Genomic DNA, 25,418 nt, shown 5'->3' with positions numbered 1-25,418 from the left:
GCCTCTGCAGTATGTTTCATTGCACCCTTTAAAAATGGCATTTTGCTGTAAATGTGCTGCAGCTTCAATTACCCTTTGCTGAAGTGTCACTGCATTTGCAGGGAGGCCTTGGGGAAAAGTAAGGTTTAGATAAAAAAGGAGAAGCTTTATTTATATAAATGAAAATAGCTAAAGTAGTAAAAATACTCACTAAATGTACAACACAAAGACAAACCAATTTCTTGTTCCCTTTGAGTCCCCTCCCCCACCTCCAGACTGAAACACCTTCATATAAAAGTGAAATGTACAGTCTTTCTGGCAGTACTCATATAGTAAAAAATGACTTTATACTACCCATTGGAAGAAGCTGTTTTTCCTTGACTAACAGTGTTCTTAAAGTAAATTGCTGCTGTGGCTGTACCAGCTTCTGAGACAGAACAAGAACAGAAACGTGATTTGTGGCACAAGTCTCTTACATTCTTTTTTTGCAGTAATATGGTGGACCTACTTGTTTGATTTCAAACTTTAACAAGGAAGGATGACGGTCACAACTTATTTGCATGTATTTGGTTACATCATCAAAATATGGAAGGACGGTTGACAGCTAACAGCTCTTGTTGATATTGCATGATAAACCCTACTGCATTAATAGGTGAACCTACAGCCAAAATTTAGATGAAAGTTTTAGGATTACAGCTTTCAACCAGGAAAACACTGGCTTTTATCGGTCATACAACAGTAAAGGATTATATATTTGTATTGGATAAAGCAAAATGATATGGAGCAACACTATCAAGAGTCTCTGAAGCACAGGATGCTAATAAATTACTAGATGCAGCCACACCAAAAATGAAATTACAGTATTATTGCCTTTTTCTACAGGCATTTTTAATGAAGAACAATATACACTCATGCTAGTAATTAAAGGTTCCTTGATGTGCAAAGTCGCTCTTTTATACGCCAGTTCCAGTACTCCAAGGTGACCTTTTTTCTTTCAGCATCAAGGCAGGGGTCCTGAGAATAGGGGGGCTCTATCTGCAGGAATACCCTTAAAGGACTGAAGCCATACGACTACCTCGGTAGTCACACAGAGATTTGGGTAGCTCGTTGGGTAGCAGAAGGGTTGAAAGTCCCTTCAGCCTTTTTGAGTCCCAGGCTGAGTTTCATTGTGTTTCTGAACATTTGAGAACAGTGGAGTCAGGTCTTTCTCTGAAAGGCTGTGCCAAAATGGAAAGGAAAGAGAACATGGATATATTTTATCTTAATAGAGTGACGTGTTAATGAAGGGGGAAACTGCGAGGGATTTCAGGTGGAAGAGCAGGTAAGAGCTGTAGCCTTGCAGAGAGAAAGGTAACCCGGAGAACTGCTAGCGAGTCTGTGAATCAGCGTGCTCAAGAGCTGAAGGGATGTGCAAGGAGGTCATTGATTCCTTTTCCTCCTGACTCCCATGCAAAGAAACCCTGTGGAGTCCAACCTCCCTGCTCCTTCAGTGATGTCCAGCCTGCCATCCAGCCCCTCTGCCCTAATGCACTCCTCTCGCCCTCTGTCCTTTCCACTTCTGTCTGTCCCCAGTGCTACTGGGTGTCACAGACTGTGACTGAAAAGAAATCCATGCAGGCAGCTTAATAATTGAGGGCTGGGGGTCCAGTTTCTCCAGGAATTTGGTGTTATTGCCAACTTGTAACATCTTCCAGATGTTGCCATTCTTACCTAGAGAAGAAATACTATATGCTTTGCTTTCAGAAACTAAAAGTATAAGTTATGGCATCATAAAACAGTTTAGAGGTGAGGAATCTGAGTGTGCTTGGGCATGAGGGTTGCTTTGGGTGTGGTAACCAGCACTGTAGCAAATTTTTGGGTGGCTACTTTGATAAGAAATGTGAAGTCATGGGCACAGCTCTTTTAATTACACTGGATACTTCTTTCAATTTGCTGTATGCTCCCTGTGACTCGATATTTGAAGCTCACATTTGGGATACATAGGTTAATAGCTATTATCACAGGTAATCAGCACCCTTGGTTTATGAATAATTGAAATTACATGTTAGTATTTTTGCACTGCTTTTTACAATCGAGATAGACTCTTAGTTGCTGTGTTCCTTGAGTTATATAAATACATCCAGTATCTATTAGATATTATTGTTATATTAGCTGAGACTATTTTTAAGATTATTGTTTGATCAATTGCTAGTAGACTCAGTAGCTCTGATCTACTGTTCAAATACAGAATTTAAGTTAGGTCTTTTTCTCACTGGAAAGTCAGAATGAAAAAAAGGTCACAGTATTTTTAGCCCCCGAAATTCCTTTGGATGTGGGGTCACTAAATGGTATGATGTGTAAAAGAGGTAGATACATAAGATGTTGTTTCTGTCTTAGTATTTTACTTCTGTATATTGAAAACACAGAAAAAAAATCATGGTGGTCCATATACCTCAAAATTCTACCCAAAGCAGTGGCTATCATCTGATGCTTAAACGTCTTCTAGCACAAAATTCAAGAAAAGCACATATTCATAGCACTTCTACTCTTCAGTCAGCATTCTGCAACCTTGTCATGGAATTTTCTGGCCTTGAATAAAACTCTTTCATAAATGCAAAGAGGGTAACAATACGAGAAATTAAAAGGCAGATCATATTAACGGATGTTTTAAAATTAAAAAATACATATTAACAGCATGTGACTTGCATATGAATATGTTATTTCCTAATGATTTTACATTTATATTCATTGCTTAGTCCCTGTAATAATAAAGACTTGATCACTTCTTCTTCCTGGTAACTTATCTAACGTCTGAATATTGCCCACAATTTTTGGGCATAATTTTATTCATCTCCAATCAATTATTTTAGGACAGGTGGCCAGGAAGAGATAAAAAGAGCTATTCTGTTTAGATAGTTAGGATGTATATAACTGCAATCAAGATAAGGTTTAATTTGATTTGCCATTTAGCTTTCAGTGTTATTAGAAACATAAAATTTGCTTTTAATTCAGAATAAAATAGTTTTCTTTCCTACAAGGAAAAATAGCTCTGCCTTCTTTGCAAGGCCATTACATTGCATTGTCCTGGTTTCGTTTGGGACAGAATTAATTTTCTTCTCAGTAGCTGGTGCAGTGCTGTGGTTTGGATTTGGTGGGAGAACAAAGTTGACAGCACACGGATGGTTTTGGGTGTTGCTGGGTGATGCTTATACAAATTCAAGAACTTTTTAGTTTCTCAGGCTTTGCCAGAGAGAGGGCTGGAGGGACATGGGAAACTGGGAGAGGACACAGCTAGAACAGATGACCTTAATTAGCCAAAGAGGAATTCCATACCATGGGGCACCATGCTCAGTATATAAACTGGGGTGGGGTCTGGCCAGGGACTGCCAGTCACTGCTAGGGACTGGCTGGGCATCAGTCAGCGGGAGGTCAGAAGTTGTATTGTGCATCGCTTGTTTTCTTTTCTCCCTTCCCTTTGGATTTAATTTCTCTCCCCCTCTCCCTCCTTTTCATTATAATCATTATTGTTGTTATTATTATTGCTCTTTCATTTTTATTTTATTTCAATTATTAAATTATTCTTATCTCAACCCTCAAGTTTTACATTCCTTTCTAACTCTCCTCCCCATCCCTCTGGGTGAGGGGGCAGCGTGTGAGTGGCTGCGTGGTGCTTAGTTACCAGCCGGGGTTAAACCACAACAGCGCACATTTGGAGAGAGCACACCACACTAGTGATGGAGCATAAGTGGAATTCAGGATTTGTGATTCCTAGCTCTACTTGTTGTTTGCTCAGTGACCTTGGATAATTGTTTAATATTTCGTGGTATGGCTTCCTCACTGGTAGAATAAGACAGGAACACCTCCCTCCCTTGGGTGTTCTGAGATGTAATTAATTGCCTGAGCAGTAAGAGGGAAGTGATGTATATCTGCTGAGCAGAAGACCCACTAGAAACCAGACATTTAACTTTAAAAAGAGAACACTGAAAATTAGAATGATTTTCTTAGGATAATTCAATTTGTGCTGTCTTTCTAGCAAACTTCCAAACTTCTCCTTCCATGGAAAGATGGGTGGAAACAACGTACAAAGCAATGGTTGGAAAATTTGCCCTACACAAGCTACTGACTGAAGTTCAACTAACAGTGAAAAGCTGGGATTTCACCCCATAAATCCACATGGAAAAGACAGTTGTACTTTTCTTGTGTCATAACTAGACATATACGTATTATTTTAGACACAAATTCAGTAACAGTTTTTGTCTCGTTTTTCTTTTAATGAGAGTATCTGCTTATTTTTTCACTTTCTGCTCTATTTTTGCTTATCTGCAAAGCCTGCAACACACACAGGATTTTCTGACTTTATATCCATGCATTTTATAATTTTGTGAGAAGAAAAGCTGAAATGGCTATCTTTCAAATCACAAATGGTACCTTTCTAATTGAAATGCGGAATCCTGTCAGAAGACAATGTTTTCAAACACAGGCTCAAAACCACTATGCTTATTTATGCCATGCTAAGTACCGCTTATTTTACAAAATCTACTGCATATGCAATATATATGGCTTAAAACCTAAAAATGCTTGGAAAACCTTGTGGTTTAATAGTCTACTTTCTGAACCTAGCTGTAACTGTTTTAAAAGACTACCGTCCCTATGCTTGACAGTACCTTCTCTTCAGGAGGGCTAACAAATTAGACCGCATGAGTACTCCAAATCTACTTCAGTATTGTGAGCTGCCCTGGCTTACACTGATAGTGGAGAAGCGCATAAATCCTCCAGCTGACCAGCCCTGGAGCAGAGGAGGAGTGCTCGTGCACTCCACTCTGCCAGCTCTCCCTGCAGGTTAAGTAATGTCAGCAAGAGAAGCAGTAAAGACTACTGGAGAAAATAATTTCTTACAAGGCTTCAGCCACTTCTGCAGTGAACATCTGCCTCAGACAGGAAAGGAGCAGCATCAGAGTGCACAGGTAACTAGCTTGGGAAACTGCAACACAGGGAGGAGACAGGCTATTATCAGTGTTGCTGTGAGGTGGGTGTGCAAGTGACAGTGTGGAGGGAGTTTTATTTCTCTCTAATTTTCAGTTAAAATTATTTTTCCATTACTTAATGGCAATACAACATGAAACATGCAGTGGTATACTGTGTCTGGAATTACACAGACAGTCACTACTACATGCACATCAGTATTGCAGGACTTTTGTCTTAGATTCTCCAACTCTGTGGTTCCCACAGTGAAAGGCAGTGAAATTACAATTTGAAATACTACATAGGAAAGTTTTGCATGATTTACTTATTCTTACTGTGTCATAGGAAATGATTTATAATTCAGTGGTAATAGAGGAGGCACAAGTCACTATAAATTAAAAGTACTCTCTTCTCTCATGCTACATGTGGATTTTTTTCAATGTTGTAGCATAATAGCTGAAGTACAAAAAATTTAGGATATACAGTCAGTTAAAAGAATGTGACAGGTTTAAATATGGAACTTTCTGAAGAATTATAGCCTAATTAAAACACTGATTTGACAAAACAGAAATAACTTTAGCATCATCCCCACAGTAGCCGTCATAGCCGAATTCAAAATGTGCTCCTTTTCCTGCAGACTTTCAAAATCATGCTCTTATGAAAATCATAAATCTCTTCTGAGGGAATAAATAGTATTTTGGAGACAGCTAAGGTGCTTCTTCCAGTAAAAGAATTGATAAAAATCAAGCAGATGCTTTTGACAGTTCATTCTGTCCCACAGAGTAGGAATTGGATCTCTGACACCCTAATAAGTATAGGAATGGCTGAAATAGAAGATTAAAGGAGGAAAATTTATTTGGTATATCTTCTCTCCATATGTAGTAGAAGTCTTCAACAACTCCTGTTTCTGATGGAAGAAAAATAAAGCAGAGTAGAGGAAGACTCAGGAGCACTTCTGAGTTCCCAGGGCTGGGTGTACACCTGCCTCGCGTTCAGGGAGAGACCAGATGCCTCTATCAGTGCAAAATAAAGGCAATCATGCAGGCCCATAGCATGCTCCAGCATCGTTTGGGAGAGAACCATGGCACATGCAGGAAAGTCATTAGCCTGGACAGCTGGAGAGGCATCAGGACTCAGGAGCTCTACTAGTATTAGCACACAATGCATACAAGTAGGAATGATCTGCAGAGTGAAACAGCTGATGCTGTGGACCTCATGTTCATACTAAACGGCTTTTAGAGAATTTTTCTAGTTTAGCCTCTGAACTTAATTCTCACAAATGGATGGGACTGCATCTTCGGTTTAGTTTCAAACTAAAAGTCATGTACTTGGAGCCCACTCAGTGATGTGAGAGGAAGAGTGATAGATGGAGACAACTGGGAGATCTGCTTCAACAGAGCACTCCTGGTGCTATGCCAGTGTAGAAGCACCCAGCACGTGCTAACCTGCCTGCCCAGTGCTCTGTTGAGGCACAGCAGAAAAACCTCCACCACATCGGCACAGTCTGTGTCCTGTTACCTCTGAGATGCCTAATCAATACTAAGATGCTTCAAGACCTAGAAACCAAAGGAAGTTTTCTTTGGTATGTTGCCAGTGATATTTTCTATCAGATACCAAATGTATATACTCAGATGATATAAATGAATGATCAGTGCACATTATTAAGACTTTATTAATCAGTGTTAGTAAAGATCTTACCTGTAATCACAAGCTATGGGAAGTCAAACACTGTAATGAGGAGGATCAGACCACTGTCTCTTACATCTGTGTAACAGTCACTACCTTATTTGGTTGCTTACATTTGAAGACCTAAATGGGACTAGGCTAGAAAATAATAAGGTAAGGAACCTTTAGCACCCTGAGCTTAATGAATATTAGGACTAATGATCTGCAATACTAAAGTTATTAAAAATAAGGAGGAAGGAAACTGAACAAACCTCTTATATCTTTACCTGCAGAGCAATTGCTAAGAAGTGCTCTTTCAAAATTTATAAACACTTTTCTGTATACATTGCAGCATGGCTTCATCTAGCTTTGTCACTGACACAGGTAAATCAATACAGGGTTTATTTCAAACTAGGATGGTAGTTACTCAAGTTTCTGCATGAAATGAGCATCCTTATGTCTCATAACAAACTATGAGAATTTTTCTCCTAAGGTAACAACTCTTAATCAACCTATTTATCAGAATTCCTGAAGTTTGAACCCTCCACAAACTCTTTCCTGTCCAAGTTTCATCATTACATAGTTATTTTTACTTTACCTGTTTAGCAGAAGCTATCATTGGTATTCTAAAAAAAATATATATATATAAAAATACTAGATAAGATGCACTTCAGGACAAACACAAACTCCAAATATAAACAAGATAATAAAACACTACTGGAACATTGCTATACATTTTTAGTTGTTAGCCCTATAAAGCCCTATAAAGAATTTGTTTATAAAGTGCTGTCTGTGTAGGGCATTACTTCGTAAATTAATTGTCATCACAACTGCAAAGCTCTCATATTGAGTGACTGGTGGGAAATTATTTGTGAAATAGTCAGTTAAATCATTGTAGCAACATTTTACAACTTATATGATGTCTTACATTAAAAGGAATTATACCAAACAGTTATACTCTCCAATTTTAATTAAAGATGAAATTATCCTAAAACCAAATACCAGTTGTTTACAAGTGAGCACTTAATGCTAAACTGGAGTAGAATATGCACTACAGAATGTGGCAATTATTGCAATGTGTGCATTTGAAAATTTTTGGTGAAGATAAAAACATACTGAAATAATGTCTCCTTGACACAATGGCTGCGCATGCAGTAAACAGTCTTGTGAGCTCTTCCTGAAGAGCAGCAGGAATGTGAGTGGAGCTCACTTATGTATTACCTATTTGTACAGGCGACAAGGTACAGATTAAGCTTCCTAACTCTTGCCTAAGGCTTTTGACATATGGTGTTATTCTAATTTAATTGTGGTGGTTTAGGAGGTTATAGATTTTAACCCTCTCCTTTCACCCTTTGCCTAAGGTTTCTGCTTTTTTGATAGTAGCAACAGAAGTCCATGTCTACTGTCCTCTCAGATACTGCAGTTCATGACCTGGCATAAAAACACAGATGGCCACCATTTTCAGGTAATATCCAAGGCAGTACGTACACCAGGCTGTGAGCTATACCATGTGACAGCAGGCACACTCTTTACTTTCCTCCATCCTCGCTATGGCAGTTTCAGCCTTTGGAAGCAGAGGCAGGAGCCTCTTCAAACTTCTGCTGCAGAAAGTGGCAGAGTTCATCTGCTAGAGTCCGAAGCCTTTGGAAGAACTCAGACAGAAATATCTGATAAAGAAAACCTTGAGTGCTCTGACCAGTGCAAGGGAAGAAAAGAATTCAGATGGAACAACTCCGAGGCAGGTCAGATACAATTAATATAGCTTATAAGGTACTGGATGTGCCTTGCTAGCACGTCATATCATCTCTTTTATCTTTCTAAAGTGGCCCAACACAGCACAACACTTGTATCAAAATTCCTGGTTCCTCTAAAAAACAGGAAAAAGGAGAAAGAAATGGGGACGTGAATAGTTTACAAAAGGCTTTTCCTTTACAGTGCTCCTGTCCAGTGAAGGTGCTTTTTGGACTTGGGCGTGACATCACATATAGGCAGGAATGGTTCTTAGTTACACAATTTTTAGTTGCACATTTTATCCTAATCAATTTATAAGACAAATCATTAAATTAATGTTTTCACTAGATACCTCCTCAGATGACAACAGTGCCAGAAGGGAAACCACAAAATTATTAAAGTATAAGGACAGCAATGGATATAAACGTTTTGTTCATAAATTAATCCAATTTCATGCTTTCCGTTTTAAAACGGAAGCATTACCATCAAGTTAAAATGACACTATTTAGACTCCTAAATATAAATTCATATCTGAAGATATCAAGACCTTCAGTGGTATAAGTATCATAAATGTTTACAGAGTGTGATTATAGGTCAGGATGCTTTACATTTTTGAAAATTGTACAGTACTTTAAGTGACTGGCCTTTTAAAGTGCCTGCTAAAGGTACGTCCATATCACTCACATGAGGAAGCCCGTAAGGCCTACTTCCACCAAGAAGATTTTCAGGCATATGTCCTGAATTTATGTTTCTCAGCCCACAGCAGTGATCTTCAAATTTCTCTAGCATAGCTGCATAATTCTGATCCTATAAAAATTTTGTAGGAATCTCATAATTCCTTAGTAGAATATTTCCAGGTGCCCAGAGGTTGCTGCAGGGAATGCTTTGAAGTCTCTCTACTTTGATCCTTCTGAGAGACAGGGTGGCCAGCGTATCAAATCACAATAGTTAGACACAAAATTGTCTAGCTGCATGAGAGGGTTCTGTGCTATGAATTTTTATTCATGGGACACCTCAGTCATGGGAAATAGCGTGGGGTTTACATATAGCCTTCTAAGCTGTTTTGCTATTGTCTTGGTAAGTTCCTTGGTTGGATTTGGAGGGGTTTGAAATCTCAGGAACCTTCACATCAGAAACTGAACACTGAGTCAAGGCAACTAACTCAAATTGTAGATTTTACAATGGCAAATAGTGTGTAAGAATTCATCTTGCCCAGCCTCAGATAAGCAACTTAGGCCACTTTTTTAGTATGCCATCTAACCAAAAGAAAGATGAACTTCCTGAGAATGACATGGTATTCACGTGGGCTCTGCTCTGAAACACCCCTGTCATTTTTGCAAATCTACCATGAACAACCCACAAATGCATAAATCTTAAGAACTTCTGAGGAAACAGTGCCCCCGGTCAGGCTTCTCCACAAGCTCTTTTAAAAGGAGCATAGAAGCGCCCATGAGACAAAAACCACAAGCTACTTCTCAGGAGCCCAGACAGAAAGAAAGGTCAGAGCAGGCAGCTCAGGTAGGAGTACTGTGGTGCTGTAAGAATACTTCACAAACTAGACACAGCTCTGTATTATACTTAAAAAATAATTTGTAATTACAAAATAGTATAGTTATTGGGTCGAATCTACTTCATGAAAAAGAATAAAAGAAAACCTTCCTGGGATTGAGAACTTTCCTCTCTAAAGATAAATTGGAAGCAAGAGGATGCACAGGAGAAAATACAGAAATGCCAAGCTAGTCTTTTTTTGATAATTCTGATACCGTTATTGGAAGGGGTAAGGGTAAAAAGACAAGTTGTTACACAAAACGTCTAAGAGACAACAACAAGAAGACACCAGTTCTATGTTCATGTATCATTTGTGTGTGGTTTTATTCAGAGTTTGGGAGATTTCCGATTACTGATGTGTACCAGAAAGAATTGTAAAGGAGGAATATAACCTTGCTGTGGAAGGTAAAACAAGGTGTGAAACTGAACTGTGCTGAAAGAAAGACTTGATTTCTGCAGGATGGTGAAAAATGAAGGGACAGCTGATTTTATACAGTGGGATCAATTCAGAAGACTCACAAAGAATTGCAAAACATTCTTAAAAAGCAAAGAACTAGGAAGAGTTCTCTGTGAACAGAGAATTAGGATAAAAGCTACATGAGGATGAGAAGGGGTGGCACCAGACTGCTTGTTGGCTAGGTGGGAGGCACTGAAAAAGTCAGATATAGAGAGAATATCAGTATATGTACCAAGAATTCAGAAAGCGAGGAAGTCAAGCATATGTTCTATATCTCTGTATATTCAGATTACCTCCTCAGATAAATGGTGGTGATTTTGGGATGATGGAAGTTCACGCACAGGCTTCCAGAGCAATGCACCAGCAAATTCAATGCTACGGTAAGTGAACCAACAGGAGCACAAACACTCACATATAAATGCATCTGATTACAAAAAGTAGAAAAATTGTAATTTGGAATATTACTCCATTTTAAAGTTTATTCCATTTTATCAGTAAAACTGCTCCAGACCTTTGTATTCAAAAACCAGCTCAGAAAACAGCAAAAAAGCCAGTCCACAGTTATCAACCATGTATTTTAAGACACGGTCTAGCAAAGCAAACCCAGGCATTTTGAGTTTGTTTCAGCTGCTGAATGGGGGGGGGGGGGGGGGGGGGGGGGGCGGGGGAAGTAGCTTCATGCAGAGCATATATTAAGTCATGATCCCAATCTTTGAACACTTTGGAAGCTTTAGCTAATTAGTCCACTCAAAACCCCTGCTGGGAAAACAAGTAATATTTTTCTGGTTTTACAAATGAGGGATTGGAGGAAGAGTGACATTACTTTAAATGTCTTACCCAAACACATGGAGATTCAGTGTGGGGGAGTCTAGTTAAAAGTTAAGCAGCGGGTAATTCTTACTGCTGAGCCCAAGACTATGCTTTTCTGCATCACCCAAACCCTTAGCACTGCGTTTGGGAAGATAGGTGGAGAGGGGATCTGTAGAGGGGAGGAAAGGCCTTTCACTGCAGGTATTAAGAAAGCATGTACAAAAAGGAAACTAAACAACAGGTAACTGAACCACACATTTGTATGGATAAATTATTATTACTTGTTTAGCGCTGAAAATGTGCTCGGCTGCAAATTGTATTATCCAGATGTATTGTGAGTACTGATTACACAAAACAATATTTCTGATTATGCAATGCAATAATTTTGACATCTCAGTAATGTCTCATGATTTCTGTACAAAGGAAACTGCAACTTTGTATTACATTTGCTTCACAGCTGCATGAATAAAATTATTTCTTTCAAGCAGCAATCCTTATATAACCTCTTACTGTAACTTTTACCTGCAGCATCATTTCAAACAGCTCTCACTTTCTCAATGCTTTGGAAGTCACAATGTAAACTTATGATACTTTATTAGTAGTAGTAAATCAAGCATGACACCTCTGCTGAATATACTAAAGTCAGTCACTAATCTGACAATAGTCAGCTTCGCTCCGCTATTTCAGTGAAAACTTCAGAGTGAGATTTGCTGTGCCATCTGATGGTACAATGTACCGAAAAAATATTGATAGGAAAAGATGGACCAGATCCTAGTTATTGAAACCCATTACTACTATCAAACAACAGACCTAGAAAACAGGCTATACACACTGGAGCAACACTTTCTTTTCCTCTCATGCCCTCGGTTCCCATGAAGTGGAACTATTCCGGCTCTGACACAGCTTCAGTGGGGAGGTGCAAAGACTACAGCACTCCCTCTACTCGTAGTGACTGGTGTGGCATGAGGTACTCCTTCGTCTCGCTGCGGTGGGGGTTCCCACGGTGGTACAGCACCCTCTCCTTCCACTTTGATTAAGCCTGTATTTCAAAATCTCACAAAACTTGCTGGTTGAAGTGATACATATGGCAGTAGCAGATGCATACTATTGTTGGCACATCAAGCAGACTGAAACGTAAGACTGTGAAATACATTCAGGCACTAATCAGAAACTTCAGTGTTGCTGTTAAACTGATTTGTGACTGTGATTAATTGGCTTTGTAATTTTGATCAAAATTGATCTGTCAAATTTTCTGGCCCAACTTCAGTAAGTCAAACCTCTCCCTAAAGTTAGACAAATCCATTTTGTTTGGTCTTTGTAAAAACAGAGAAAGAAAGAAAAGTATATGGAAGTAATTTCTGCATTTTCAGTGACAGATTTTTTCTTATGATTTCACGCTATTCCTGAAGAAAGAATAGACCTTACCATAGCTGTCATAAGCCTCTTCGCTTGTTCCGTGACCATAGTCATAATATTCAGGCACACTGTAACAGATTCAGATAGCCATGTCACTATTGTCATAGGTAACCAACTCCAAACAAAAACAGAACACAGAAAATGAAATGTATTTTAACATTTTTACATGATACCATAGTCCAGCTAGTCTCAGGGACAGTGAGAATTTTAAAAATATGAAGGAAAATATTTCAGTGACAATAACAGCTATTATACAGCACATCAAATTTTTTATCTACTGAGCATAAAACAGATTTGGTCCTAAATATGTAAACCTAGGAGATCTTGACAAACACTGACAGAAATTCTATTTGCAAAAATAAGGTCTGAAATAAGACCATTCACTTTATTATTCACTACTGTTAAACTGCCAAAAGAGGTGTTAATCTCATTTATCTGTAAATCCAAACATTTATGTGGTATCAAACTCAACATAGTTTATTTTCCCCAGAGCTGAGTGTATTTTATTGTGCGGAACCTGTTAAGTACTTATCTTTACTAAAAACACTGAGAGGTTTTCAGCTTTGCTTCTGAAGAAGAAAGAATGTTTCTGCTGCTTGTAGAGAGGAACCTGATTCTCCACAGCCCTCTTCCTTATGCAGTTATTGCACACCCACAGAAAGTTTTAATATAGTAATCAATAAAACATATATTGAAAGTAGTGAGGGTCAAGGAGTAGAAAGTCAGACTTAAGAGTCTCAAACCCACTTTTTCACTGTTTTCTGTTAATTAACAAAAATTATGTATGGTCATATTAACATGTAATCAAAAGATTTCAGATCATAGTTACATCCTGATAATCAGCAATCCCCAGCTATCACCTGGAGCGGACAGCCAGAAAATTTGACCTTTAAGACATAGAATCATAGAATCATTTAGGCTAGAAAAGACCTTTGAGATCATCAAGTCCAACCATTAACCCAGGACTGCCAAGTCCATCACTAAACTATGTCACTAAGCACGACATCTATATGTTTATTAACCCGGGACTGCCAAGTCCATCACTAAACTATGTCACTAAGCACGACATCTATATGTTTATTAACCCGGGACTGCCAAGTCCATCACTAAACTATGTCACTAAGCACAGCCTCTGTATGTTTTTTAAACACCGCCAGGAATGGTGATCCCACCACATCCCTGGGCAGCCAGTTCCAATGCTTGACTAACCTTTCAGTGAAGAAATTTTTCCCAATATCCAGTCCAAACCTCCCCTCATGTAACTTGAGCTCATTTCCTCTTGCTCTGCTACTAGTTATCTGGGAGAAGAGACCAAGCCCCACCTGCCTACAGCCTCCTTTCAGGCAGCTGTAGAGAGCAATAAAGTCCAGACCCATCCCACCCAGAGCCGCCTCCTCTCTAAACTAAATAATCCCAGTTCCCTCAGCTGTTTCTCATTAGACTTGTGCTCCCGACCCTTCACCAGCTTTGTTATCCTAAATAATGAAATGGAAATTGAACTATTCACACTTTTGCTTGACTGCTTTTATTATTTACAGTTTGCATTGTGGTTTTGGTACCTGGTACCAAATTCAAGATCAGACTACTGCTGTTATCAGGTACCAGGTAGACATAACAAGAATCAGTCTCTGCCCAGAAAAAACCTACAAACCCCATGAATTCTACTATATTGCATTTCTTCCATCTGCAGTGAACCAAACAGAAAATGTAACACTTTCCGTGCTGTTAATTTTTTGTTGTTGTCACTTTGGCTTCTTTTTCCTTGCATGCTGTGTGAGACAGACTCTTGCAAACTGAACAGAAGCAGTTCAATATTGCGTCATTTATAACATTATATAACAGGCTATTTTCCATATTGAATTATTGTTTTAAAAACATTAGTTTACACTTAAAAGGGAAGCTCAGTTGACAGTGGAGTGTAAGTAAAAATACTTCAAAAATGCAATAGAGATAAGCAAGCAATCTGTAACAACTATTTTCTTAAACTAATTTTGACTTCTTAGTTCACAAACTATCTGTAATCAGATTTTTAATTTCTTGAGCTTAATAGCTATCTGTAACTATTTTTGGAATAAGTTCTGAGAACATACGCTGTACCTCACTTGAGAGCACTGATTGTGTGTATTCTGATCACTGATATTCAAACTGTTTTGATTTGGGACATGTCATCCCCTGACTGGCTAGGCACCGCTCTCATAGTCAGTTTTCAGCTACAAATATCTGTAGGACTTTTTTGAAATGAAAATGCAACTATAAATGTTGTGCATTAATTTAGTAATTTAGCCAGAAGTCATTCATGTGAGTGGATAGGACACCGATGTCAATATCTCAGACAAACAAAATTAATTTGCTAAAGCAGTTGCAGAAAGTCGACATAGGAGTGACATGAATGAAAATGAAGTTAATACTTCTAAAGCTTTTTCCCAACGCCAGCCAAGCTCTACAGGAGATAATCACTGCAGAGCATTGCCTTCCAGGATAATGGGAGGCATCCAGTTGCTTGAAAATAAATTATCTAAATATATACAACCTCCTATTGAAGTGGTGTAAGAAACAAACAAGAAGAATCTTTTATTTGTTGAACATACTAAGCATTCTGTACTATTTTGCCATGATTCTAGTAGCCAGCTAAATAAAATTACAGGATTATGTAAGACGAAGTAGAGCACAGGCAGCATCTGGGTTAAATCATGTGTCTAGTTATATCTACAGAGCTCATGGTTTAGACCTAAAATTGCACGAAATGTTCAGAACAGGCAGATGACATACCACCACCACCTGGGAGACCACTGTATGCAAAGTCTCATGTAATACAATTTTTGCCTACTGTCTCCTTTTCTGGGTAGAGTGTTGGGCTAGTGAGGGGAGTTACAGGAGAAGGGACCCCAGAACTCTCATCTTCTGTCAGCAGGTAAGATGCTAATATTTCTTCCTGATCCATTTTACAAAACAAAGCGACTGCATCCAAAGGTCAGCTTTAAAAAGAGTGCATTTGGGACCCAGTCCAAAGGCCAACAAGTTATCAACAGCAGTCCTGCTTTCAGTGGTCACTGAGTAGGGCCTTGAGCTATTACCCTCGAGATGACATCCAGCAAAATGCAAGACTTGCAAGAGCACATAAAAATTCATTGCTACATTATTGTTATTGTAAGTTTTTATTAGAGAAATATACACAATCATACAGACAATGAGGATGTGAGATAAAAATCCTGTACAGTGAACATTCTGAGCTGAAATACATTATAAACAGAATACAAAGTTCATACTCAGACCATTAAAATAAGAAACAATCTGTATTGCAACTGTAGAAAGGAAGTGATTTTTTATATACTGCATATTTGATGTCTGCGAGCACAATACTTAACACATTTCTGAAAACATATAATTTATAGCACAATACATGATTGTGATCTAAGTTCTCCAACTTCATTTCCCTGAATAATACACATTTTCGTAGATTTGAGCCAAAATGGTACTTCAAATTCTTTTCCAACTCATATTAGAAAGCTTTTTGAACAATACCTAAATGAAGAAAATTTCTTAGTATGAAATACCTGACTTAAACTCATGTTTTGTGAGCCAGACTGCTTATCCATTCGTCTGATTTATCTTGAACTTTTCTGAATATTCACAGGAATCCACTATATGCGTTTATTTGTAAATATTTTCCTCTGGTTTTTAGCAAAGTGAACAATGAACGATGTTTATTAAAAATGGAGGCTAGAATATGGCTTTGCATACATGGAGTTCTTCTTTTTTCAATTATTGAACTACAAAGAGATGTAGTTCTTTTGCATTGTGCCCAGCTGTGGAAGGAAACAGTAAGCAAATGCATTCAGCACAAATAAAACTTGTTTATATAATTTTAAAGTTCTCAGACTGTTCCTGCAAAATATGGTGATCACGAGCTTCAGAAACCTCAGGCTCTCTTGGCAGTGCTAATTGAAACAAGACACCGTTACCTGTCATTAGCATTCATTACTTTCAAGCAACATGAAGTGTAATTTCCTTAAGTACATGCACCCTCCTGAAAGCAGGATGCAATACATTTTACAAAGCAGATACGATTAACTCATTACCAACTTCTCAGCTTTTACTCCTGATTTTTCAAAGCATTGCGCTATACTTCAGCACCAGACTTCTGAAACACAGAGGTCTCGATGGGCCGTAACGTAGACTTTAGTCACCTTCTACATGTACCACTTAGTGGACGAATACATGGGAGGTGCCTTCTAACCTGAATTATCTGGTGTTCCTGTGATATGACAAAGGCTCAAACACAGAGACTCTCTTATCTAAACAGCAAGCTTAAAAGCCAACAGAGGCTTTTAAACCTCTTTTTAACTGGGACTTTTTCAAACTGACTTTAGCTAAGCAAAACTGAATTCCAGTTCGACTGTGTCACCACCCTTGGGAAACCACACAGCCTGTTATCCAAAAGGCTGTAGAGAAGGATGTTTTAAGGTGGTTTAAGCAGAGAGCCACAAACAGATGAGTTAAGATTGAAGCCACAAACCCCTGACTCTTGGGTAAACAAGCCACCTGGGCGAAGGGTGATGTTCACCACCCAGAGATCAATGGAGTTAGGTATAGGATATTGTGATGTTAATAATAGCCTTTGACAAATCTTTTCCTGCACCTGCAGGAAGCTGCTGGCAAGAGACCCCAGGTCAACAACATTACCATCTGGTTGCTCTTTCAGCTTCTGTAAGGTAAGGCAGCAGAACATTACAAGAACTGAAGAAGCGGAGTACTTCTTGTTCCCTCATGTGGTTGGTTATGTGTGGTGGTTTTTATTTTTTTTTTTGTCTATCTTCCTTTTTCTCCTTTTACTCTTTACTTTTACTTGCTGAGGGATGCATCTAACTTTTTACTCTCTAATTGTGGCGCACAAGATGTGTTTGCAGAAATACAACGGGCCCACTAAAGCCGAAGCTGAAAGTTACGGGAAAGGGTTCATCTGCTTTAAACACTGGTAAGAGTGAATCCATGTGTGAAGTGTGTTCTGTAGTATAACCTGAAAGATCCTGCAAAACCAAAAGCCTTTGATTAAGACCTATTGAGCTAGATTTAACAGATATTTTTTTCTGTGAAGTCATTATTATATCATTATTATATGATTTTTCTTTCTTAATGGTTGTGCTTTTTAACTGGGAGAGTATATTCTAGAATATTATATGAATCTTTTAGTAGGAAATGTTTGGGAAAGAGCTAGTCAATTTAGAAGAGAGGCTTTTGATAAACCTTGGAGTTGTAACAGCCATTAGGTAATACTCAGGCTTTTTTTGTGAAATACTTGAATTGGTCCAAATTGGAGATTCAGCTGATGCCAGTGAAGTTCCACAGTTCATATTAAAAAATTCCATGTTAGCCTTCTAAGAAGTAAAAATAATTCTTGAGAGACTTATCTCTTTGTGTTGTGGCACTCAGCAATGTGAGAGTAAACCGATATTGTGTTTTAGGATCAGCACTTTGAATAGGGATTCCTGGCCTTTGGTCAGCTTGCAATCAGCATCTATATTTTAGATAGATACATATAAATGAAACTTTATCACTCCTTATAGATATATCCCGGGCCGGGTTAGCCTCAGACAACAGATTCCTGAGGCAAGCTAACACCCAGGACAATTCAAAAAGACCCCTAGGATGGGATTCAATATTGTAGACAACTCCTATTCTTTTCACTTCCTACCATGGATACTTTGAGGTCTGGGTCTCCTATCTCTTGTTATCTCCCTCTTTGTATCATTTCTGCTGAATAATCCTTGGAGTTTAGCATTGTCAACATCGATAATTGTTAGCATAGCACCTATGCTAACAGGATCCTAACGCTACTGCAGTTGTTTTATGTAAGACTGCATTTGTAATGCTTCCCTTCAACACACGGGAGGAAGCCAGCAGCATTTAACACATAGTTGGCCATGAAAGAAAAGCTATTTACACAAAGCAGTATGCTTCTGCTTGGAAGACAGGTGAGCAAGATTTGCATTCACATGTATTGCAATATATGCAATTTCTATAAAATAGTATTTCATAACATTTCATAGTGGAAACGTGTGGATAAAGAAATAATCCTCCTAGGAATCTGAAACTTACTGGAACATCTCTATTTAACAGAGCATTATATTTATAGAAAAGATGAGAAGTCTGTTGAATAAAGGAACTTTTTGTAGGATTCAGCCTTAAATCACAAATATAGTCCTTTACTAAATAGATCTTTAGAACTAATGAAATAATATGGTAAATATTTTCATGGATAGTCTCCCTTTTTCTGAAAGCTTGAGTTTGATTTTGTCTAGTATTTTTCACAGAGAGGAATGTCTCCATTACAATACTCCCTGGATTTATTTAGAAGCTTACAACATGACTGAAGTTAAACTATATCTCATCATTCTCTAGCATTTTCCTGTGTTTGATTTCATGCTACTGCAAATCTGTATTAAAAACATATAAGAAATAACGAAGCCAGTAGAGTTATGCAAGCATAGGAGTGGAGAGCCATCATAATTACAAGATGACATTGGGTTCTGAGCTTTTTGCAAAATCTGAAATAGAAACTAATTAGCTATTTTTATTTGCTACAGCCACAGACACATGGGGATTTCTATTGAAATATTCTCCGTTCAGCTGTACTTTTCTCATAGACACCGAAGGATGACTGAGTAGTTCAGAATGTAATATGAAATGTCTGCAGACACAGTATTTGCGAAGGGAATGATGCAGAATTTTAGGAATCCTACCCAGTTTTAGAGGAAAAACTTTTCTTTACTTCAGAGTAATGCAGTTTGATTCCATTTTGCTCATTGAATCAAATAAATAAGAAGTGGCATTTGAAAACAGTTTTTGATGATGAATGCCCTAAGTGGATTGCTGTGAAGATACATAAAATGTCATATTCTAGGCTTCCTGGCTTGATTGATTTCAACAGGTTGGAAATAAAATATAGGGAAATCTTTATTTATGAACAGGTGGATATAAGACAAAGCCAAAATGAAATATGACAGTAATGAAAAGTATAAATACAATGCATACTGGTTAAAAAGTAAGAGTGCATAGTAGAGGAAATAATAATGAATAAAGAACCAGTGTAACCACTCTACCTAATGCAGCTTGGATTGTATTTATGTGTCTACGTAATTACTATATAGTAATATTTTTTTGACACTGAAAGAGAATAGAGTAAACCTCTGATTATATCACCAAAAGATTTAACCATGTGATAATCCTCTAAATAAATTAATGATTATTCACAGTCCTGTCTAGCCATGCTTTTTAAACTAAGGACAAAATTGTTTCATTCAACTATGGACAGCTCTCTCCACAACTAGTTTGCGAGAATGTTTTACAAAGAAAGTTGTCAAAAACAGTAGGACAGGATTACATAAAGATATCTGATCGTTGCTTTTAATATTTACTAGACTTGTTTCTAAATTCAAGGAAGATTGCTGACCTCTCTCAGTGTTCTCCTTCTGAATGCATCAGAACATAGGAATCTGAGAAATGCCATTTACTAAAGCTCCTCAGCAAGTCATCAGGAAAGAGAATATGTGAATATGATTGTGAGTTTCTCAAGGGCAACTCTAAATCTTTGTCTCAAGACTGTTCAGAAATATTTGCTCCCGAGTTCTTTGGTATTCATTTAAACAGCCAAAGATCCCTGACCATATCTGCTGTGTTTTGCTTGGAAATCTCTCCACAGTATTATAGTTGGGGATTCAGTTGGAGGGAAGGTAGATATCTGGACGCCTCGGGGAATGCTGAACTACATTACAAATGGTAAGTACAAACACACCAGAGACATTGGCAAGAGACAGGAACTTATAGAAGCCTGCTGGGATTGTTCACTCTCCCCAAATGTCTATCAGCAGGTAAGCAATGTGGTAGATGTCATTTGAAGACTGAATCCAGAAACGGGGATCAGAACTTATCTGCTGTACAACAGCCATTTGTTTCTGGCTGTGGCTTTCTCAAATGATTGTTATAATTTGATTTTGAGAAGTTTTAAAATATAGCTTTCCTTCAAAAATGTATCAAAAAAAGATTCTGCACAAAATGGAATACGAGAGTCATTTCTGTCATACATGTAGAATTTTTTTCAGGAATTTTGACTCAAAGATATTTGAAGAATACATAAACTTTTCAGTTGTACAGCTCTAGCACAGTAAAGTGTTGATTGGCTACTTGGATTTCTAATTTTTTCAATGATGCTAATGAATTAATGCTGTTACATCACTTACAAGGACAAAGGTGGCCTCTAAACTGGGTGGCTCCAAGACAGCTATCGCATCAATTAAAGCTACGAGCAATCTGAATCCTGCTGCTATCTGCCCATAAGATCCACAGCAGAAGGTTTTTAGCAGCTCAGTTTTGCAGAATCATGGCAGACTTACGCTTTTCACAACTACAGATGTCAGTGAGAAGACTGACTAAACAAGTCCTGTTGCAGTTTGCCCTATTGTATGTACCCTGTCAGAAGAAGTCTATGTCAATATTTGAAACTAAAAGGAGCACCTCAGAGTTTACACTTTACGTGAGTTATCCATGATATTAATTTCCTTTGTAATAGCAAATTAATAAAACTCTTCACTCTCTTGATACTTTTGCATCTAAGATTTTTTTCCCTAATGATTTTTTCCCCTTTTCCGCATAAGTAAGGAGACAGTCAGAAACAAAGTTCATCCAGTGCTGCATTGTACTTCATTACGAGATGTATTATAGTCTTCAGTTTGTGTACATTTATGTATCTAGAGAAAATGTAACCTGTGAAAAATTAAGATCTGATATCTTTATTATGAGATCATCCTGAAGGAACGGACTAGAATTATTTGCTGTCATCCAACACAACACGAAAAACATATGAAAGTAGCTTGCTCTATTAAAAATACATTTACTTTTTTAGTGCTTGAAACATCACATTTAATTTAATTGTTCCTAAAAGGATTTCTATCAGTCGTAAAAACCCCACAAATCAAAATGGAGTTTGAAAATGGGATTAGCAGCCCACACTGTAGAAAAAGGGGTTGTAAACAAGCTGTATGGTAGATAGCATGAATTTAATAGAAACACGAATAAGAAGGAAAAAAAGTTCCTTTTCAAAGTCAGTAACTTGTCATATTCCACCACTAAGATGGAATATATGCTTTTGAAATTTTCCGTGGTTCTGAGTCATAAGAACATGATTCAGAACTGCAGAGCCTATTACAGGCTGAACTGATAGGTATTGCTATGAACATGTAGTTAAAGGGATGCTACTACATTGACATGGTCACAGAAACTATCTGGCATAGAAGAAAAGTGGACATAGGCAGCATATATGCCCTGAAACTTGTTTTTCTCGTTATACTTTTGTTATTAGCATTGAGAAAGATATGTCATGAGAAGACCTGTGTCACTGCAGGGTGGCATCTGTAACTGTAATATTTTGCACTATCTTAATTAAACTCTTATCACTGAAATATTTATTCTTCTTGTCAGTATGTTATGGGGTTTCTGATATTTGCAATCTATTTCCAGCCTATGATGGGAGTCACAGACTCTTCTTTCTTTAGTAAGCACCTTTTCAGCAACTCATTTTTCAGCTGAACTATGTTTTTTTTAAAAAAGCCAGACAGAACTAATGACAGAAGAACAAGCCAACTAATCAGCCCTGGAAGCCATAGCCAGTATACCAACTACCTGTTCACAAAAACCAGAACTGATTGATGTGACAGTGCTAATGCCAGGCACTGTGGAACAGGGAAATTATACCAAACCCAAATTTTAAGTTTCAGTGGACATTCATTTACTTCCTTTGCTTTTCCCTGTTAGGCACCATTGTTTACACTACATATGGTTGCCTAAGTGGATTAAATAGAACATACCCTTCCTAGTTCATCCCATCACCAGCCAGTCTGTCCCGTATTTCCTTAGTATCTCTTTTGGCTGTGAGACGTGGTACCTTTTAAATGAAACTGCTGGTGCTGGCAGAGACAAAGGTCAGTGGAGATGACTATAGCTATGGTAGCAGAGCTGAAGATGGCTCTGCTGGCCATCACGGTTCTCTGCTGATTCATCCGTAACTGATCCACTTCTGCAAAATTATTCTGTTGGTCTTGGCTGAGAGGTTTGGACACACTTTGGATGTGGTACAGTCTGGTCTCCTACCAACCTCTGGGTAACCAAAGAGGCAGATGTTGTAGATCCTCTCATAAAACTTCGCATCCTTTTCTCCTGGTGACCTAGTGTTCTCAGCTCATGAATCCTGAACAGTGGTGGTGGTTCAACAGACTTAAAAGTTCCTGCTAAGAAAATAAAAAAAGTGTATTATACTTTGAAAACTAACAGGATTCTCCTACATCTTCTGTGTTACAACTGAATAGGAAATTGATATTTCTACCATTTTGGAGCTTTGTTTTATGAACTTGCTTGTTGCCCTGTGAAAATCATATTTATTTATTCAAATTGGTTTCTGAGTGGGAATGGAAAGGAAGAAGGTTTGCCACTGCATGTTCCAACACGGCTTGAAGGTAAGAAGCCATTGAGAACATCAGCATGTTTGAAGGGCTAAGAATCATCAAAAAGTGGACAAGCAGTATACCTATACAGGCCTGCACAGGAACAACACCTACCTTAGCAATGGAAATTGGGCAGCATTTGATAGAATGGCTCACAGGTGAGCGTTGAGTCTAGGTAAGCACCTCTGCAGTGATAGTAATTTTGTTTATTGCCAGAATTCTATTAGGCAACCAGAATATACTTACAAGTTTTTAAGTACCAAGTGTAAGGGGAGTGGAAAACTTAAATGGGTATTAACTGGTTGCCGAGATGAGATGCTGCTGTTTGAGAACATCAGGCTAATTCTTTCCCTCACCTCCCTTCTGCACCTCACCATTGACACAACTGAACAGGCAATGGTGAAGAGCAGGGATGGCAATCATATTAAGAAAAGGATTTTTTACTTTTAAATAGCATGTCTAGGATTTATATTTTTTAAAAAAGTTGTCAGACTAGAGGTTTGAGAGGTGAATCTAGTTGGCAGAAGGGTTTCAGTGTTCTCTGCCTGACTTTAAGGTGCCTAGGGGAGTAGTGTATAAACTTAACAACTAGTGAATATGTCTTGGTGTGTCCGGGAGATGAAGACAGAGGGAAAAGAGGTTTCATCAAGAAATTCGAAGTGCAGTGCAACATTGCCCATGGGAAGTATGTCAGAAGTTGTCTTCCCCTTCCCACTGAAATGGTTGTTTCCTTGTTCTCTTTGGCATCGGACAAAGCTTTCATTCTGATTACCTTAAAAACTGTATTTTGACATTAGTATGAACAATTTTCTAAAATGAGCAGGGTTTCTGAATGTCCTCGCTAACCCTGTAGTCTTTCATGTAATCTTGTAAATAACGGTTATAGACATAGTTGGGAAGGGCGGCCAGTTTTTAATTTAAATCTTTGTGCTAGGGTTCCATCCTGTGTTCTGGGTTGTCATTATGGGGCAGGAAGATAAGCACGAAAAAAGGTGGCTTTAGAAATACAGCTTCTGTTACTTAGAACAAGACATACCTCACACAATATGGACTGTATTTGCCATAGCCCATAATTCCCCCCTTCCTAAAATAAGCCTCCCCAAACATAATAAAGTATGGGTGGCACTTACCATAGTGAGGGTCCTGCTGTTCTTTTTTTTCAAGTTGCTCCTTGCGTCCATTTCAAAGTGCTCTTGAGGTGCCTCTTAGCTCATTCAGCCACACACTTATTGTGGGTTTCATTCCAGTCTGATCCCGTGACTCTGTCATGGTCTCTTCCATAAATGACCCCATCCCCCTATTTTCAGCCTAAAAATAAGACTGCTGTCATGAAGGACAGAGCTCTTTGTCTGGGAGGGTGGCAGTGGCAGAGTTCATTAGAGAAGGACTTATACAAAATGTATGGCTGGACCTGCAACATTGTCCCCGACCCTTAAAACAAACCTTCAGGTAAGTGTGCACAGAAGTGCAGCATTTATCACTAATTGCATCTGGGTGGTCTTGGGGCTTGGTATTTTTGGTGATCCTTCTGCTAAATCACAATCCTTTGCTGTAGCACAGTGGTGTATGTCGATAGTGTGCTCATTTTCCCTGCTGTTGGCAGAGCCTGATTTATAAACGTCTAAATCAGACCTCTTGGGCAATGAAGGACTAAGGGCCCCGAGAAGGAATATATACAGGCAGCAAGCCTCTGGTGAGCAAATGGGAAGTAGATGTGAGGTTTGGAAGACATAGTTAATAGGGATGGTGGTGGCAGGTTGTCCAAACACTAGCTTCATTCTGTGCATTGGGTGAGTAGGGGAACAAGGCACAACTTACTGTAAGTGCTCTGCTCTAAAGCACCCTGAATTCAGCTTGCATTCAGCCCTCCATCCCATCTCATCTGTCTGTGCCCCCCATCCCAACACATTCTTCTATTTGAAGCAATGAAGAGAGCAAAGGATTGGTCAACATGCATGGTGAGACAGACAGGCAGGAGTTTGTACTTTCTCTAAGAATTCCCATATTGATTCCTTAATGAGCCATAAAAAGTGAGTAGAAACTCTGACCTTAATGTGAACAGAAGCGTTCGTGCTCTGCCTTAAGTCATCAACTACAATTTATTCTTGTCTCATGCTTTAGAATTTCAGTCAATCCCGGCAGAGGGCAGTAATGATATTTTTCTTCCTGAGCACAGACAATGCCTACAAGTTTTTGTTATTTTTTTCCTGTAAATCACATACTGGATGAGATGAAGAAGTACTTTGAAGCAGTGCTACTTATCTTCTTTGTTAGGTGTGTGCATGCTATGTCTTGCTTATATGATTGGAGCATACTAATAATCAAGATCTGAGATTGGGAGAAAACTTTTTGATATATAGATCTAACCAAATATTTAG

At 38.4% G+C, this 25,418-nt stretch overlaps 1 protein-coding gene across 6 annotated transcripts in view; it reads right to left on the bottom strand.

The window, feature by feature from the left end:
- The window catches only part of KHDRBS2 (KH RNA binding domain containing, signal transduction associated 2), a 393,065-nt gene that overhangs the window by 39,821 nt on the left and 327,826 nt on the right, over positions 1-25,418 (bottom strand). For all 6 annotated transcript variants that reach the window (XR_008732950.1, XR_008732951.1, XR_008732953.1 and 3 more), the window contains exon 8: positions 12,557-12,615. Coding sequence is in view for 1 of the 6 variants with exons in the window: in XM_055714848.1 (XP_055570823.1) it covers positions 12,557-12,615 (59 nt within the window). In the remaining 5 variants the exon portion in view is untranslated. The remainder of the gene's footprint in view (positions 1-12,556; positions 12,616-25,418) is intronic.

The sequence above is a fragment of the Falco cherrug genome, chromosome 6, assembly GCF_023634085.1.
Source record: "Falco cherrug isolate bFalChe1 chromosome 6, bFalChe1.pri, whole genome shotgun sequence".
NCBI classification, from domain to species: Eukaryota; Metazoa; Chordata; class Aves; order Falconiformes; family Falconidae; genus Falco; species Falco cherrug.
The sequence above is the reverse complement of the archived record's forward strand: the minus strand, read 5'-3'. Positions and strand labels throughout refer to the sequence as shown.